Source organism: Trachurus trachurus (genome assembly GCF_905171665.1).
Source record: "Trachurus trachurus genome assembly, chromosome: 1".
NCBI classification, from domain to species: domain Eukaryota; kingdom Metazoa; phylum Chordata; class Actinopteri; order Carangiformes; family Carangidae; genus Trachurus; species Trachurus trachurus.
In genome coordinates, this window is record NC_139891.1 from 40,241,103 (window position 1) to 40,258,548 (window position 17,446).

A 17,446-nucleotide genomic window follows, 5' to 3' on the forward strand; every position below is an offset into this window, starting at 1 on the left:
ATATTAAGCGGTAATATATATATTTAAGCATCAAAGATGTTCAATCAAACCCACATAGTTTGAAACAACGTTCAAAACACACACAGCCAGTGTCACAACTAAGCATAAAGTCCGCTAGCTTAATGCTAACGTATAATGTAAAGCACCATAGACAGGCTAACAGAAATTAGCCTCGCTATCCAGAGTCACACCGGTCACTACTTCATTTATTTGGTAGCTACACCGGTCACTACTTCATTTATTTGGTAACTACACCGGTCACTACTGCATTTATTTGGTAGCTACACCGGTCACTACTGCATTTATTTGGTAGCTACACCGGTCGCTACTGCATTTATTTGGTAGCTACACCGGTCACTACTGCATTTATTTGGTAGCTACACCGGTCACTACTGCATTTATTTGGTAGCTACACCGGTCACTACTGCATTTATTTGGTAGCTACACCGGTCTCTACTTCATTTATTTGGTAGCTACACCGGTCACTACTGCATTTATTTGGTAGCTACACCGGTCACCACTTGCATTTATTTGGTAGCTACACCGGTCTCTACTTCATTTATTTGGTGGCTACACCGGTCGCTACTTGCATTTATTTGGTAGCTACACCGGTCACTACTGCATTTATTTGGTAGCTACACCGGTCACTACTTCATTTATTTGGTAGCTACACCGGTCACTACTGCATTTATTTGGTGGCTACACCGGTCGCTACTTGCATTTATTTGGTAGCTACACCGGTCACTACTTCATTTATTTGGTAGCTACACCGGTCACTACTGCATTTATTTGGTAGCTACACCGGTCACTACTTCATTTATTTGGTAGCTACACCGGTCACTACTTCATTTATTTGGTAGCTACACCGGTCACTACTGCATTTATTTGGTAGCTACACCGGTCGCTCTGGGCCGCTGTGGTAACGGCGAACTGTGACCGAAATGCATGATGGGATATCTTGCTCCGGTTAGTGACTATGGGATGTTCACTACATTTGGTGGTGAATTATGGGATAGATTCAGTCACTAGATAGTGAACATTAATAATCACTAAACATTCAGACACCACTACAACAACTGGTCACTAGATAGAGAGGAGGGGGTTACGACACAGCGTCAGTCAGTCCTCTGTCAAACTACAGCCTGTCAGACGCAGCAGAGGGTCAAACTGACTCAGGCTGCAGTGCATTCTGGGTAGTTTACCTACATCAGAGAGAACTCCGACCTCCTTGGTGAGCCGCTGGGCGGCGTCCAGACTGGAGGGGGCGGAGCCAGTCACTCTGGCCGACAGCGAGTCCACGTCCTGAGACAGAACATGTCCCGCCTCCCGAGCCTGAGACAGGAAGTGGTGGTTAGTTATTTACACCTGTATCATGATGTCATACAGGTGAGACAGCTGTGATGATGTCATACAGGGGTCCGTTTCACAAAGCAGCTTCAACAAACTCTGAGTCTAATCCTGAACTCTGAGTTGATCTACTCTGAGACAGGAAACTGTTGGTTCAATCAACTCTGAGTAACTTGACCCTGAGTTAAAGCCCTGATCAATGGAACAAAGATAACATGATTCACCATGGCAACCAGCAAAAAAAAGCCTGGCCCCTCCCACTTCTCACGGTGGAGTGACAAATAAATAAATCTGGAGAGTTATTCAACATTGTGTGCTGAGCAGGTGCAACTCTGAATGTGTGTTTGATATGTTCAAGTTTGTCTCCATTATGTGACGGGGATGTGCCATGGATATATTATGGGATGTGCCTGTAGTCATCAATCACCTGGAAATAATCCACAAGTGGATCGACCTATAAAAAAATAAGAGAGAGAGACGCGTGTCCATGTGAGAGTTGTTGAGATAAACTGACGGTGCAGAACAACGGGAACCATCAAACTAATCCTCATCAGAGTTTTCACTAAACCTGCTTTGTGAAACGGACCCCAGGTGAGACAGCTGTGATGATGTCATACAGGTGTGATGATGTCACTGACCCGCGTGGCGTCTCGTCCCGTCACGGCGACGATGCGACTGATTCCTTTCACCATCTGTCTCTCGGAGACGATCACCAGGTCGACCACGGCGCCGGTCTGGAGCAGGTGACTGGAACACAGAGAGAGAGGGACGTTGTTGCTAGGCAACGGCTCGTTCACGGAAGAGGTGGACAGGTGGACAGGGACAGACAAGACAAGGCAAGGCAGTTTTATTAGTATAGCCCGTTTCTACCAGCAGTTTGTCTCAAAGGGCTTTACATCCCATCATAACAACATCCTCTGTCCTTAGACCCTCACATCCACTGAGGAAAAACTCCATGGAAAACCCTTTGAACAGGGAAAACCAGGAGAAAGCTCAGGGTGAGCAACAGAGGAGGGATCATCACCCAGGACGGACAGACGGGACAGAGATGTTGTTACAGACAAGAAAACAGTTTATAACAGAGAATGTGAGAAACATGGAAATGTTAACAACAGCTGAAGAAGGAAGCTTCTGGTGAGGGGGGGGGGGAGCTGGCCAGCTTAATGGGAGGACTGGATGGCAGACTGGTTCATAGGAAGAGAGGACAGACCAGCTTAATTGGAGGACTGGATGGCAGACTGGTTCATAGGAAGAGAGGACAGACCAGCTTAATGGGAGGACTGGATGGCAGACTGGTTCATAGGAAGAGAGGACAGACCAGCTTAATGGGAGGACTGGATGGCAGACTGGTTCATAGGAAGAGAGGACAGACCAGCTTAATGGGAGGACTGGATGGCAGACTGGTTCATAGGAAGAGAGGACAGACCAGCTTAATTGGAGGACTGGATGGCAGACTGGTTCATAGGAAGAGAGGACAGACCAGCTTAATGGGAGGACTGGATGGCAGACTGGTTCATAGGAAGAGAGGACAGACCAGCTTAATGGGAGGACTGGATGGCAGACTGGTTCAGACTGGTTCATAGAGAGGACAGACCAGCTTAATGGGAGGATTGGATGGCAGACTGGTTCATAGAGGACAGACCAGCTTAATGGGAGGACTGGATGGCAGACTGGTTCATGGGAAGAGAGGGCAGACCAGCTTAATGGGAGGACTGGATGGCAGACTGGTTCATGGGAAGAGAGGACAGACCAGCTTAATGGGAGGACTGGATGGCAGACTGGTTCATAGAGGACAGACCAGCTTAATGGGAGGACTGGATGGCAGACTGGTTCATAGGAAGAGAGGGCAGACCAGCTTAATGGGAGGACTGGATGGCAGACTGGTTCATAGGAAGAGAGGACAGACCAGCTTAATGGGAGGACTGGATGGCAGACTGGTTCATAGGAAGAGAGGACAGACCAGCTTAATGGAGGACTGGATGGCAGACTGGTTCATAGGAAGAGAGGACAGACCAGCTTAATGGAGGACTGGATGGCAGACTGGTTCATAGAGAGGACAGACCAGCTTAATGGGAGGACTGGATGGCAGACTGGTTCATAGAGGACACACCAGCTTAATGGAGGACTGGATGGCAGACTGGTTCATAGAAGACAGACCAGCTTAATGGGAGGACTGGATGGCAGACTGGTTCATAGGAAGAGAGGGCAGACCAGCTTAATGGGAGGACTGGATGGCAGACTGGTTCATAGGAAGAGAAGACAGACCAGCTTAATGGGAGGACTGGATGGCAGACTGGTTCATAACTGAAGGCTCTACCTCCCAGTCTGTTTTTAGAGATAGTGGCCCTCATTTATCAAACTTGCGCAGGATCTGGTGTAGATTCTGGTGTAAATATCAGTGTACGCCAAGTGTCACGTGTGATTTACTAAAAGTGTGTACGCTGCTGATTTCGGCGTAGAACCGGCGTGGTGGTGATAAATCCAGCGGCTGAAAACGAGCGTAATTTAAATGTCCCGCCCCGATATATTCCTGCTTTAGAGGCGTCGCCCTGCCCCTTTTACCACATGGAGACACGGAAGACGGCCAAGAAGAGGGACTTTACTGACATTACCGCGTTGAACAGGGAGAGGGCGGCAACATTAAATATCTGGACATTGATAGATTGATAGTTTTTGTGATTGATAAGCATCATCCCGGTGGATGGAGGCTGCAGACGCACGTGTCACCGACCACGTCAGGAAACCCAGCGACCTCATGAAATGCTCCTGCAGTTTACTAAACACAAGTGACTGAGGAGAAATCATAGGCATATTACTGCTGCGAACGCGACTTTATGACCATCAGCACCGCTGGCATGGTTCGGCTGATGGAGGGATGTGAAACACCGGCCCGATCTCCCACTGACACGTCCCGGTGACGGGGGGAAAAAAAAAAAAACACTCCGCCGCGATCAGCTGCACCTGGACAGGTTGGTGTACACCCATTTTTTTGGTGTACGCAAGTTTCATAAACGAGGGCCACTGGGAGTCACTAACAGACCTGCGTTCTGGGAGCGGAGTGCTCTGGTAGGACAGTAAGGAATGATTAGTTCTTTCAGATAGGTTGGAGCTTCATCATTAAGAGCCTTATAAGTCAGCAGAAGGATTTTGAAGTCTATTCTAAATCCTACAGGAAGCCAGTGGAGAGAAGCTAAGGTGGGAGAGATGTGCTCTCTCTTCTTAACTCCTGTCAAAACCCTCGCTGCGGCATTCTGGACCAGCTGGAGACTCTTTAGAGAGTTTTTCAGACATCCTGACAGGAGAGAGTTGCAGTAGTCTAGCCTAGAAGTGATAAATGCATGCACCAGTTTCTCAGCATCACTCTGGGAGAGGATATTCCTAATCTTAGTGATACTGCGCAGATGGAAGAAGGCGGTCCTAGTCACGTGCTTTATGTGGGAGCTAAAGGAAAGGTCCTGGTCAAAAATGACTCCAAGGTTCCTCGCGGTTGTACTCGGGGTCAGGGTGATGCCATCTAGAGTAGCGATCTGATTAGAGAACGTGTCCCTGAGATGTTTAGGTCCAAACACAATAACCTCAGTTTTATCTGAATTCAGTAGCAAGAAGTTAGAGGACATCCAGGATCTAATGTCTTTCAGACAGTCTTGCAGATTGATGAGGCGGCTTCTGTCATCTGGCTCCATGGACAAGTAGAGTTGCGTATCATTCGCATAACAGTGAAAATTGATTGAGTGCTTCCGGATGATGCCACCTAATGGGAGCATGTAAAGAATGAAGAGGATTGGCCCTAAGACTGAACCCTGCGGTACACCATACGTAACTCTGCTGTACTCTGAGTGGTCGTTATTAACATTAACAAACTGAAACCTGTCAGATAAGTATGACTTAAACCATTTTAGGGCAGGTCCTTTAACTATTAAGCAGTCTTCTTGGCAATAAGCTTGACACAAAAAGAATCTTCTGAGGCTGTAACTCCGTTCAAAAAATAACTTTATTTAAAAGGCAAAAACAAAGTTACAAGATTCACTCAAGGTATCGTCAAATACTGTCTTGCTCCTTAGGCTGCTTAACCTGGTCTGAGAGCTGAGTTACTGTGATGTCATCAGCAGCGTAATTAAAGGAGCAGTTCAACATTTTTTAAAGGAAAACTAATAACTATTGTAAGCAATATTAACATGGCTCTTACAATAATCTTATACACATATAAATCTGACTGGATGAATAAACATTTATCAACAGTTACATCGTCTCTGATAAAGATTGTTCATATTCACAAGAGTCATAGTGATCAACAGTTACATTAATAAACACCTGCATCAGCTTCTAACTCCACAAACCAGACTCAGTTTATTTACAGATTCATTTCAGTGGTAAACTATTTTACCTGTTTCCACTGATCTAATCTAATGGACTAAAGTAACAAGTGATTAAACAGCAGTTATCACACAGTTAACTTTCCTGTGTGATGATGATCTGATGAAGGTTAACTCAGTAGAAAACACAAAGATTTACATTGTTCATGGGCTGCTAGACTACCCCGTATGTCGTTGTCGTCTGTTGTTGTATTATTGTTGTTACTTTATATTGTTTTTCTTTTTTTCCTGTCCTGTCTTGTATTTTTAACTGGACCCAGAGTCTGTACTAATAAATTATCTATCTATCTATCTATCTATCTATCTATCTATCTATCTATCTATCTATCTATCTATCTATCTATCTATCTATCTATCTATCTATCTATCTATCTATCTATCTATCTATCTATTGACATTAAATACATTTGTTCCCTGAATTAAAAATTAACCCGTTTCTGTAAAGAACTAGTTTTTTTGATCTGAACAGTTTGATTGACAGGACAGATGATCAGAGGGACAGAGTTTTTACCTCCATCATTAACACAGGGACTGAGGAATGGGTGTAGTTTGTCAGTGAAGCAGCAGCCAGTGAAGGAGTAGATGAGAGCTGCAGCATCTACGTCATAAAAGGAGACCAGACCCTCCTCATAATCCACAAACACCCCCACCTTCTCAGGACCAGACCGCAGACTGAGATCAACTGAGTAAACAGCAGCAGCTTTGTACTCATTTCCATTTCTCAAATATATTGTCCAGTTACCATCCTGAGGGCCCAGTTTGATGTGTCCCTTCCTGTTGATCGACTCTCTGGCCACTCCCACATCCCACTCAGTTTTTCCTTTAACCTGAACCTCAAAGTAAAATCTGCCTGAAGAGAAACTCTGTTTTCCTAAAACACAGGGACATGGATCAAATCTCTCTGGGTTGTCTGGGAGTTTCTTCTCCACATCACCATCATGAACTTGTTTTCCATCATCAGACAGGATGAGTTCAGGATGTGCTGTATCAGGATCCAGAGTCACATCCACTGCAAACTGCTGGACCATCTTCATCTCAGCCTCCATCACCTTCTTCATCTGTCCACGGAGCGTCTCCTCCAGCTGAGACACAGCTCTCACCACAGTCGCCTCATATGATGGTGGACGGACTCTGACCTGTGTCCAGTCTTTGGTGGGTGCAGCAGCTTTCAGGGATGGGAAGCTTTGGAGGAGGTGGAGGTGGTCTTCAGAGAGTGAGAGCTGCTCCACCTCAGTGCTTCTCTTCTCCAGCTCAGAGATTTCCTGTTCCAGCTCTGTGATGAAGTCTTCAGCCTGTTTCTCTGAGCTTTTCTGTTTCTCTTCGATCTCCTTGATGAGCTGCTTCAGGCCTCTGTCAACAGACTCCTTCAGAGCAGTGAAGACCTCAACACCTTCTGCTTTCTCTCTGTCTGCAGCAGCTTTACTGAACTTCATGGACTGTTTCATCTCCTCAATCTTCAGTCGTCTCTTCTGGATCATCTGCTGAGTTTCAGCCTCTGTCTTCTGCAGCTCTGCCTTCTTTCCTTCATATTCTTCTCTCAGAGGAACAAACTCATGAGTCTTGTGGTCTAAAACAGAGCAGAGCGTGCAGACACATGTCTGGTCGGTCTGACAGAACAGCTCCAGAGGTTTATCGTGCTTCCTACACATCCTGTCCTCTAGGTTCTCCACAGGCTCCATCAGCTGATGTCTCCTCAGACCTGACACTGTCAGATGAGGCTCCAGGTGAGTCTCACAGTAGGAGGTCAGACACACCAGGCAGGACTTCAGGGCCTTCAGTCTGGTTCCAGTGCAGACGTCACAGGGAACTTCTCCTGGTTTGGAAACTTGTTGCTCTGAGCTGCTGCTGCTGGTTTTCTGTTGAGCTTCACGTCTGAACTGAGCAACCATCTCAGAGATGAACCTGTTGATCTTCATCTGAGGTCTTGTGTAGAAAACCTCTTTACACATTGGACACTGATATGGTACATTGACGTCCCAGTGCTGAGTGATGCAGCTCTGACAGAAGTTGTGTCCACATGGTGTAGTGACTGGATCAGTGAAGACATCCAGACAGATGGAGCACAGGAACTGATCTTCAGACCTCAGGTTGCTGGCAGCAGACATGTCTACACACTGAGGGAGAGGAAACAAACATTCATTAAATGTCCGTGAAGGTTCTCAGTCATCCTGGTCATCGTAGTGAGTAAGTGTTGAAAGGCCCTTATTGGTAAACAGCCCCCATACATTTCATCCTGACTAGAACGGTGCTCTGGATCTTATTCAACTTGTTCTAGTAGCTTCATGTCCCTTAAAGCTGGGGTCTGTAATCCTGTTCAGAAGCACTTTTCGTTATACTGGGGGAAATGGCCCGTCTAATTTCAGAGGAATCAGTACATTATGTCATCAGGAAAAGGAACGGAAAAAAACAGAGCTCTGTGACAGCCGCAGGACTGAGAAAACTCCGCCCAATCTGTATCCTTCAGACCGAAGGGCACGGATTGGTCGAAGTTTGCTCGGAGAGTAAAGAACCAATCAGATGCCTCCGTGTCTCGTTCTGCACCCGCCCCCTCCTGCGCGCGCGTGCACAGTCTTCACGTCTCGCTGTTGTTGCCCGGCTGGAAAAAGTCAGCACTGCTCTGCAGAAGAACGGATTTCATGCTCATTTCTGAGCAACGGCTGAGAAAATGCAGCCCAAATCACCACTTCCACGGTTACTTGTAACGACTCACCCTGAGAAAAAGGCAAGGAAGAGAAAGCCGGAGGAAGAAAAGGCTGGCTGCTGACAAAACGGCTCGGGATCAGTCTATGCTCTGGTGCAGCAAGAGGCTAAACCAGAGTACATCAGTGTAGCTTCAGGTCGGTGGAAACAACGGAGGGATCTGGGCCTGAAAAGTGATGCCGAGGTGGCTCTCTTTCTGCTGGACAGGTAATTATTTGTTTTGCTTCGGGGAGGATTTCTTATTTTCATGAAATATGTAGGCTAACTTTTGCTAACGTAGCTACTATTGTAGCTTGTATTAGCCAAATGCTAATATTAGCTTCTCTGTGGGTTTAAAACTGGTCGGTGACTCTAGTATTGAATAGATTCTACCATAGTCGTCAGTGTCTGCATTATTATTGTGATAAAAGACGCACATATGTTGGCTTTTACGTTTTACAACTGTTGCGTATTTATGTTTTCATAGTCATGACATGAGAAGGATCGATCAACCGTCTAAACACGGATCGATTAGGCCCCGCTAGCTTCAACTACTGTTTCCAAGTCTCTGTCCACGGTGAGTTCAACTTGCTGCTGCTGCTGCTGCTGCTGCTGCTGCTATGAATATGAATTTGACCAACGTTGTCTTTGGTGTGGTGTAAAAATCTGTCTTTCATATCTAGCCCTTTCTGTTTTATGTGGCTCAAAGTGCTATTTGAGGTACTTCAGAAAAGTATTATTGCACATATAGTATAAGTATAGAAGTGATATCTGCCGTATCATTATACAGACATTGAGTAAATGTTAGTGATTAGATCTTTTGAGAAATATGATGGCCTGAGGATAACACCTGTCCTTCACCTTAGGAGGTCCAGCACTCCACACAGAGTTGTTAACATCAACTACAACAACCACCAACACTAAAATAAAACACAGCTACTATAGGTTGTACCTCTAACTTTGTGTGGTGTTGGTGGAGTAATTGATCATGTTACAAGCTTGTCTATGGACTATACTCTGTTAGCTGCTATGCAGAGAGGATAGGGGGAAACTGAGGATCTTCTCAACAGTTTATATAAATCTTTATGCCTTTTTGTTCTGTCAAAACATCTTCCTTTCAACTGCCAAACCCAAGACGTCTATTTCTACATATAAACAGTTCTGTGTTTTGTCCTCTATGAATGAAGGGTAAATGTATGTTGATGCTGCACTGACAGTATTCTCTAATTTTGTAATCTTCACAGAGATGATGACTTCTCAGTAGCTGGGGTTCAGGAATCAGACATTAGCTGCCCAGAGGAGACAGCTCTTCAGCAATTGGATGCAAGGTATGTTACTGTGACGACCATCCCTGCTGCCTTGCTCTCTCTCTCCTCACAGTAGCAGGGTGGTCAGTGGCCGAAGCAGCACCTGGGCTCTGGGGAGGCTGTGGCCTACAACTCCCTTCTGGAGTCAGCTGCTCTCCCTCTCTCCTGCCTGCAACACCTCCTGCTCTTTGGTTCATGTTTTGGTTCTGTTTTTACACTCTATAACACCCCACACACACATACTCTTCCATCCATACACCCACTTACATTACTGATCTTACAGACCACACACGCCATGCTTAGTTTGTTCTTTTTCAATCCTTTTTAATCAGGAAAAAAAGGGGGAAAAAATATTGAACATTTTTGAAGAGGACACTTTTGTCCCTAAATGATAAGAACGTATGTTTTTCATAAGGGTGTAGGTTATAGGTTGTATCACAGCCACCACACTAGACAGGAGTTACCTCCTGCTCCTTATGATGTTGCTCCTTTCAGACGTTGTTCAACTGGGGCAGAGCTTTATGCTTCAGACCTTGACGCATAAAACTCCACCCCGAGTAAACTGTAAGCTAATATGAATGTATCACACAAAGCTTATTATCTTTTCTCTTATTACAGATACGGCAAGGTGTACAATAAAAAGTGGAAGAAGTGGAGCCTTTCCACAGAAAAGGTGGAGATGGACTACAGTTACATTGCAGGCCAAAGGAGCAGATCAACAGAGCTGACAAAACACTCCTCATACACAGCCTGACCTGTCTGCCTTCCCTGGAAACACCTTTTCCATGTAAACACCTTCTCCAATGTGTAGATATACTCATGTTGAAAATGTACAGATACTTATGTAACAATAAAGGGTTATACCAACTTTGTTGTAATTTTTCTGTAATCACTTATTTTTGTTGTGGTGGTGAGAAAATGTATAGCTTCTTTTGCAGAAATACTAAAATGAAAGGCATTCATCACTTTCAAATTTTTATTAAAAACAATATAAATAAATAAGAATAATAAAATAACTTTGGAATGTACAGACTGTAAACTTCAGTGCAAATTTGACAGGAATCTAATGTAGAACACAGTATAAACAGCAGGGCTCTAGTAAATCTTACAGTGTGTTTACACTCTACAAGGGACAAAACCTTTATACTGTCCATGAGGATCTGGGTAGCGGTCTCTTTATTTTCCAGACACAGGAACTAGGTAGATGTGGAGCTGGAGGGCCTGGCGGAGGAGCATCTCCTGATGCTGACATCTGCAGGTATCAAACAGGAGGTTTGGGTTGATGAGATTCTTCCAAGCTCAAGTCGTTCATTTCTAGCCTGTAAAGAGAATAGTTCATCAAGGAGATTAGACTTTCTCATCATGTTGTCCTTTATTACTAATATTACTGGAATTTCATTTATTATTTTTCCTTTTACAGTTTATGAATGACAATGAATTCTCTAACAGAAATGTTGTGTTCACAGTAAATGGCATGTCATTGTTTACTGTTGTTTACAGTTCTTGATTATGTTGAGATCAAGAGAAAAAAAAAGGCTCAGACTGTAGCTCGGTCTGAGCCAGTGCTGTCATCGTGTAAACTAACAATCAAACAACAAAGATATCGTTATCCTATTAGCATATCTGCCTAACTAATTTATGTAGCCAAATTGAGGTATTGGCCTAAATTTACTTTCCTAACACTTCTGCATCACCCTGCATCAGTTTCAATGAAAAACTGAGTTAGGCAGATATGCTATGTGACTAATAAAAACACTAAATACACGTTTGTCAGTGAAAAACACATCACAATCAGGCTACAATGTAATTTAGCTGATGGGTCTGAATCCAGCCGGATCCTCGGGAAAATTCAGCAGATTCAGACCTTCAGACCCGACCTGCCCCTGGGTCTGCACAGACTGATGTGCTATAAAACAAACAAAAATAATAATATAGTTTACTTACAGGTACGGTAAGTGAGACATGACTGTTTGTTGTCGTCCAAAAATACTCCTAGCTCGTTAGCTCGTAGCCCTTAGCTCGTAGCTGTCCTCTCCTCCGTGCTGCTTCTGTGCGCGTGCTAGTGTGTGGGGGCGTGGCTTGGACGGACTCACTGACGGGAGGGGGAGCAGGGGGGAGGAACTTTAGGAGGTGCTTTTTTCAAATCTTGCTCGCTCTCTTGCTAGTTTTCCAGGATTACAGACCCTAGCTTTAAAGCCCCAGTGTGTAACTTACTTGTGTTTTTATGATCAAAAATCAAACCTGTCTTTCATAAATACGTATTTGACTGAAGGTGAATCACAGCTGCTACAAATGAAAGCTTTCTGGTTCCTTAGAATGAGTTGTTACAAGTCGTTACAAATACATAAGTGGGCGACGCACCGAACCGAGGCGGCCATGTTGCATCGTGACCGTAGGTAACCACGGAAACGGCCTGTTAAAACTGTCACCACTGTGTAGTGTGAGGAAGGACGGAGGCACCGGTGTTGCATTCAGGTGCAGTCAGGCAGACGGCCGTGGGCAAACCAACCGGATGTCATTTTACTCCACCAGAGAAAGACGGTAAAACAATACCACATCACCATGACAACATGTTGTCACGCCTGACCACTTGTTTACATAGACACTTGTTTATCCTGTTACATGCAGCGACTGTTGCCTGTCTGACGTCTGCCCCATTTCACCTGAATGCAACATCAAGAATACTTTCAGATATGCAACCGCACCGCTAGATGGGGGAATTCCTACATATTATAGCTTTAAGGTCTCTCTTATACATTCTGAGCTCAGTAAATTAGTCTTTTCATTTGACGCTCCAAACTCTTGGAATATTCTCCAACAAGCTATCTCTAAGCAGAAATTACATTCTCAAAACTCTAAGATCATTTGGCAAAAAGGTAAATTCATGCAAAACCACTGATGCGTGTTGCCTTCAGGGACAGTTTTTCATCAACAGTCTCTGTATTTCCCTCTAAAACAACTCTGTGTGGTAACGTTGTGTTATTATCTCATAGCGTGGTGAATGTGCAGCTCACAACTTGTCCACCAGAGCGTTGTGGAGTTGTTGGATTGTGTATTTGATGAGTTTGATGAGGGAAACCAAGAAATCCCATAATGAGCCTCCGTAGTGTAGCTCTGAGCAGCTCACGGCTCTGCTCCGCCGTTCTAAAAACAGCTTGCACCGACAATTAAAGGTAACGAACCTGACTATAGGGATTATGGCAATGGGCCAATTTGACAAAATGTTGAACTATCCCTTTAAAATAAAGGTTTAAAGAGGAACTATGTAAGTCCGGTCCCTTTTCCTCTGTGTCTCTAACCCTCCTCTCCTCCATGTGCATCATCTGTTTCCAACAATGAAGCCGGTGAGAAATCAATCCATGGAGCGGTGGATAAGGTTATTTATCATCTACCATGTAACCATGGTTACCATGTGTATTTCTGTGTAGTCTTATCTGTCATCAACAAGAGATTACGTTTGTGTGGCGGTGCCGCCATGGAGACGAGAGCTGGGACACCGGGTCGGAGGCTCTGATCTTACAAGGTTGGTTTTCAGCCAAGAGACGCTAGGTTTGTTTCCTCTGGCTGCTTCACAATAAAAGTGTGAGGCTCTTATTGTGAAAGAGCTGCAGGAAGTGTGAAGTAAGGCAGCAGTAGGAAGTGATACCTTGACAGCATGAAGCAGGAAATGAGGCTGTACTTTTATTGTGAAACAGCAGAGTTTATCTGGTGAATATAGAGCAAAGGCAAGACAAGGCAATTTTATTTGTATAGCCCGTTTTTACCACCAGTTTGTCTCAAAGGGCTTTACATCCCATCATAACAACATCCTCTGTCCTTAGACCCTCACATCGACTGAGGAAAAACTCCATGGAAAACCCTTTTAACAGGGAAAACCAGGAGGAACCTCAGGGTGAGCAGTGGCCGCTGTCAGTGGCAGCTGAAACCAGATGTTTGTGCTGAAACCAGATGTTTGTGCTGTCGGTGGCCACTGAAACCAGATGTTTGTGCTGAAACCAGATGTTTGTGCTGAAACCAGATGTTTGTGCTGTCGGTGGCCACTGAAACCAGATGTTTGTGCTGAAACCAGATGTTTGTGCTGAAACCAGATGTTTGTGCTGTCGGTGGCCACTGAAACCAGATGTTTGTGCTGAAACCAGATGTTTGTGCTGCCAGTCGGCCTCGGACGTGTGTTGTCAGTGCCTGGACTCTATGCTGGACACAGAAAGTTGCTGCATAGCGTATAACTGGAGCAGAGTGGGTGAGTTGTTTTCGTCTCTTTTCAATAGAAACCAGGCTAAGCTAACAGATGTTTGATGCCTCGTATTATGGGATGGGACCCTGTTTGTACTGTTGATGACGTTTGGTTCTGTTCTGAGCATTATTTGAGGCTGTAAGTGGCTTTTTGATCGGTGGATAGTGGATCCGTATACTGCGCTGTTTGTTATGGTGCGGTCATTGCTAAAGTTGCTACAACTAGAGAAGCTAGCGGTTAGCAGACTTCATCTCTCGAGGGGGGGTCTAACTCGGTGTTACGGTGCGTTGGACCATGGGTTAAACTTATGCTGGAATATCCCTTTAATGACTGATAGAAATATTGTCTGAAGGGCTGTGAAGCTTTTCCACCTGTCGGGGGCGTGGTGGAGGAAGTTTGAGAAGCTCTGGTTTAAAGTAAAACTGTTTCATCAATGAAGAAGTGAAATTCAGCCTAGTTTCCTGTCTATGGTTATTATGGTATGTAGCTATGTTAAAAGATGCTGAGCTTATTGATTTATTAGATTATTTAACATCCACAAACTCAAAACATGTTTTCATGACGTCACTGACAGAGAAAACCTCTGACAGAGCTGAGCTGAGTGACAAGGACACTGTGTTTCCTCTGGCTGCTTCACAATAAAGGTATGAGGCTTTTATTGTGAAAGAGCTGCAGGAAGTGTGAAGTAAGGCAGCAGCAGGAAGTGATACCTTGACAGCATGAAGCAGGAAATGAGGTGAAGTAGAGAGTGAAGCTCAGAGACTGAGTGAGGAGTTGTAAAAGTCCTGAGCAGAGACACAGAGACAGTTTAAAGTGGACTATAGTGTCTCTGTGGACAAACAGCCTCAGGTCTGTTGTGAGCCAGTTCACTAGAGTCAGTGTGACATGAAGAGAGTGAGTAGAGATGAAGCTCAGTGTTAAAGCTGCTGCTCACACAGTGAATATGATGAGCTGTACTCACCGGTGTTTGGTAGAGACTCTGCTGTGTTGCTGACAAACTCCTGATGGACTCACTTTGACTTTCTGTCTGGTCTCTGCTGCAGCTCCGTCGTCCTCCTCTCACACTTTACTTTCTCCTCTGGACTCTGCAGCTAGGTGTGTCTGTACTTTATTGTGTTACAACAGGTTTTATCTGGTGAACAGGGAACAAAGGTTGAGGTTCACCGGACAGGGGGAATTAATATTTATCTAGTTACACTTTAAACAGTCACATTAAAATATTTATTTACATGATATACTGTAGATCACAGTAGATGAAAGTGTTAAATATGTGTTCAGTAAATACAGACTACAGTGTTCACACCAGAGAAATTACACAACACTGAGATAATGAATAATACAAGAGAACAATATAACAGAATGAACATGAGCTGGGTTAGAAAAATACATAAATTAAATACTATAATCTGAATAATGTGTCAAATAAAGAAACAGAGACAAACATTTTACTGTCACTGTTGTCACTGTTGTCGACATTTAAGGCACAGCAATTTTATTTGTGGAGCCCATTTTTACAAACAGTTTGTCTCAAAGGGCTCTACCCTCACATCCACTGAGGAAAAACTCCATGGAAAACCCTTTTAACAGGGAAAACCAGGAGAAAGCTCAGGGTGAGCAACAGAGGAGGGATCATCACCCAGGACGGACAGACGGGACAGAGATGTTGTTACAGACGAGACAACAGTTTATAACAGAGAATGTGAGAAACATGGAAATGTTAACAACAGCTGAAGGAGGAAGATTCAGACCAGCTTAATGGAGGACTGGATGGCAGACTGGTTCATAGAGGCCAGACCAGCTTAATGGGAGGACTGGATGGCAGACTGGTTCATAGGAAGGGAGGGCAGACCAGCTTAATGGGAGGACTGGATGGCAGACTGGTTCATAGGAAGGGAGGGCAGACCAGCTTAATGGGAGGACTGGATGGCAGACTGGTTCATAGGAAGGGAGGGCAGACCAGCTTAATGGGAGGACTGGATGGCAGACTGGTTCATAGGAAGAGAGGACAGACCAGCTTAATGGGAGGACTGGATGGCAGACTGGTTCATAGGAAGAGAGGACAGACCAGCTTAATGGGAGGACTGGATGGCAGACTGGTTCATAGGAAGGGAGGGCAGACCAGCTTAATGGGAGGACTGGATGGCAGACTGGTTCATAGGAAGAGAGGACAGACCAGCTTAATGGAGGACTGGATGGCAGACTGGTTCATAGGAAGAGAGGACAGACCAGCTTAATGGGAGGACTGGATGGCAGACTGGTTCATAGAGAGGACAGACCAGCTTAATGGGAGGACTGGATGGCAGACTGGTTCATAGGAAGAGAGGACAGACCAGCTTAATGGAGGACTGGATGGCAGACTGGTTCATAGAGGCCAGACCAGCTTAATGGGAGGACTGGATGGCAGACTGGTTCATAGGAAGAGAGGACAGACCAGCTTAATGGAGGACTGGATGGCAGACTGGTTCATAGAGGCCAGACAAGCTTAATGGGAGGACTGGATGGCAGACTGGTTCATAGGAAGAGAGGACAGACCAGCTTAATGGAGGACTGGATGGCAGACTGGTTCATAGGAAGAGAGGACAGACCAGCTTAATGGAGGACTGGATGGCAGACTGGTTCATAGAGGACAGACCAGCTTAATGGGAGGACTGGATGGCAGACTGGTTCATAGAGGACAGACCAGCTTAATGGGAGGACTGGATGGCAGACTGGTTCATAGAGGACAGACCAGCTTAATGGGAGGACTGGATGGCAGACTGGTTCATAGGAAGAGAGGACAGACCAGCTTAATGGGAGGACTGGATGGCAGACTGGTTCATAGAGGACAGACCAGCTTAATGGAGGACTGGATGGCAGACTGGTTCATAGAGGTCAGACCAGCTTAATGGAGGACTGGATGGCAGACTGGTTCATAGGAAGAGAGGACAGACCAGCTTAATGGAGGACTGGATGGCAGACTGGTTCATAGAGGACAGACCAGCTTAATGGGAGGACTGGATGGCAGACTGGTTCATAGGAAGAGAGGACAGACCAGCTTAATGGAGGACTGGATGGCAGACTGGTTCATGGGAAGAGAGGACAGACCAGCTTAATGGGAGGACTGGATGGCAGACTGGTTCATAGAGGACAGACCAGCTTAATGGGAGGACTGGATGGCAGACTGGTTCATAGAGGACAGACCAGCTTAATGGAGGACTGGATGGCAGACTGGTTCATAGGAAGAGAGGACAGACCAGCTTAATGGAGGACTGGATGGCAGACTGGTTCATAGGAAGAGAGGACAGACCAGCTTAATGGAGGACTGGATGGCAGACTGGTTCATAGGAAGAGAGGACAGACCAGCTTAATGGAGGACTGGATGGCAGACTGGTTCATAGAGGTCAGACCAGCTTAATGGAGGACTGGATGGCAGACTGGTTCATAGGAAGAGAGGACAGACCAGCTTAATGGAGGACTGGATGGCAGACTGGTTCATAGAGGACAGACCAGCTTAATGGGAGGACTGG

General features: G+C 45.3%; 2 protein-coding genes across 2 annotated transcripts in view; both read right to left on the bottom strand.

The window, feature by feature from the left end:
- The window catches only part of LOC310994154 (alanine--tRNA ligase, mitochondrial-like), a gene marked incomplete at its 3' end in the record, with an annotated part of 32,883 nt that extends 17,895 nt beyond the window's left edge, over nucleotides 1-14,988 (bottom strand). Inside the window, exons 1-3 of the mRNA XM_083982745.1 lie at nucleotides 14,902-14,988; nucleotides 1,986-2,094; nucleotides 1,207-1,332 (exon numbers count right to left, since the gene is read on the bottom strand). Coding sequence (XP_083838871.1) covers nucleotides 1,207-1,332; nucleotides 1,986-2,039 — 180 coding nt within the window. The 5' untranslated portion in view covers nucleotides 2,040-2,094; nucleotides 14,902-14,988. The remainder of the gene's footprint in view (nucleotides 1-1,206; nucleotides 1,333-1,985; nucleotides 2,095-14,901) is intronic.
- On the bottom strand, nucleotides 6,140-7,825 carry LOC310990717 (E3 ubiquitin-protein ligase TRIM21-like; the record flags this gene model as incomplete). Its single annotated transcript, XM_083978201.1, has 1 exon — nucleotides 6,140-7,825. The coding sequence occupies one exon, from the start codon at nucleotides 7,823-7,825 to the stop codon at nucleotides 6,140-6,142; it is 1,686 nt and encodes a 561-aa protein (XP_083834327.1).
- Nucleotides 14,989-17,446: the final 2,458 nt, after the last annotated feature.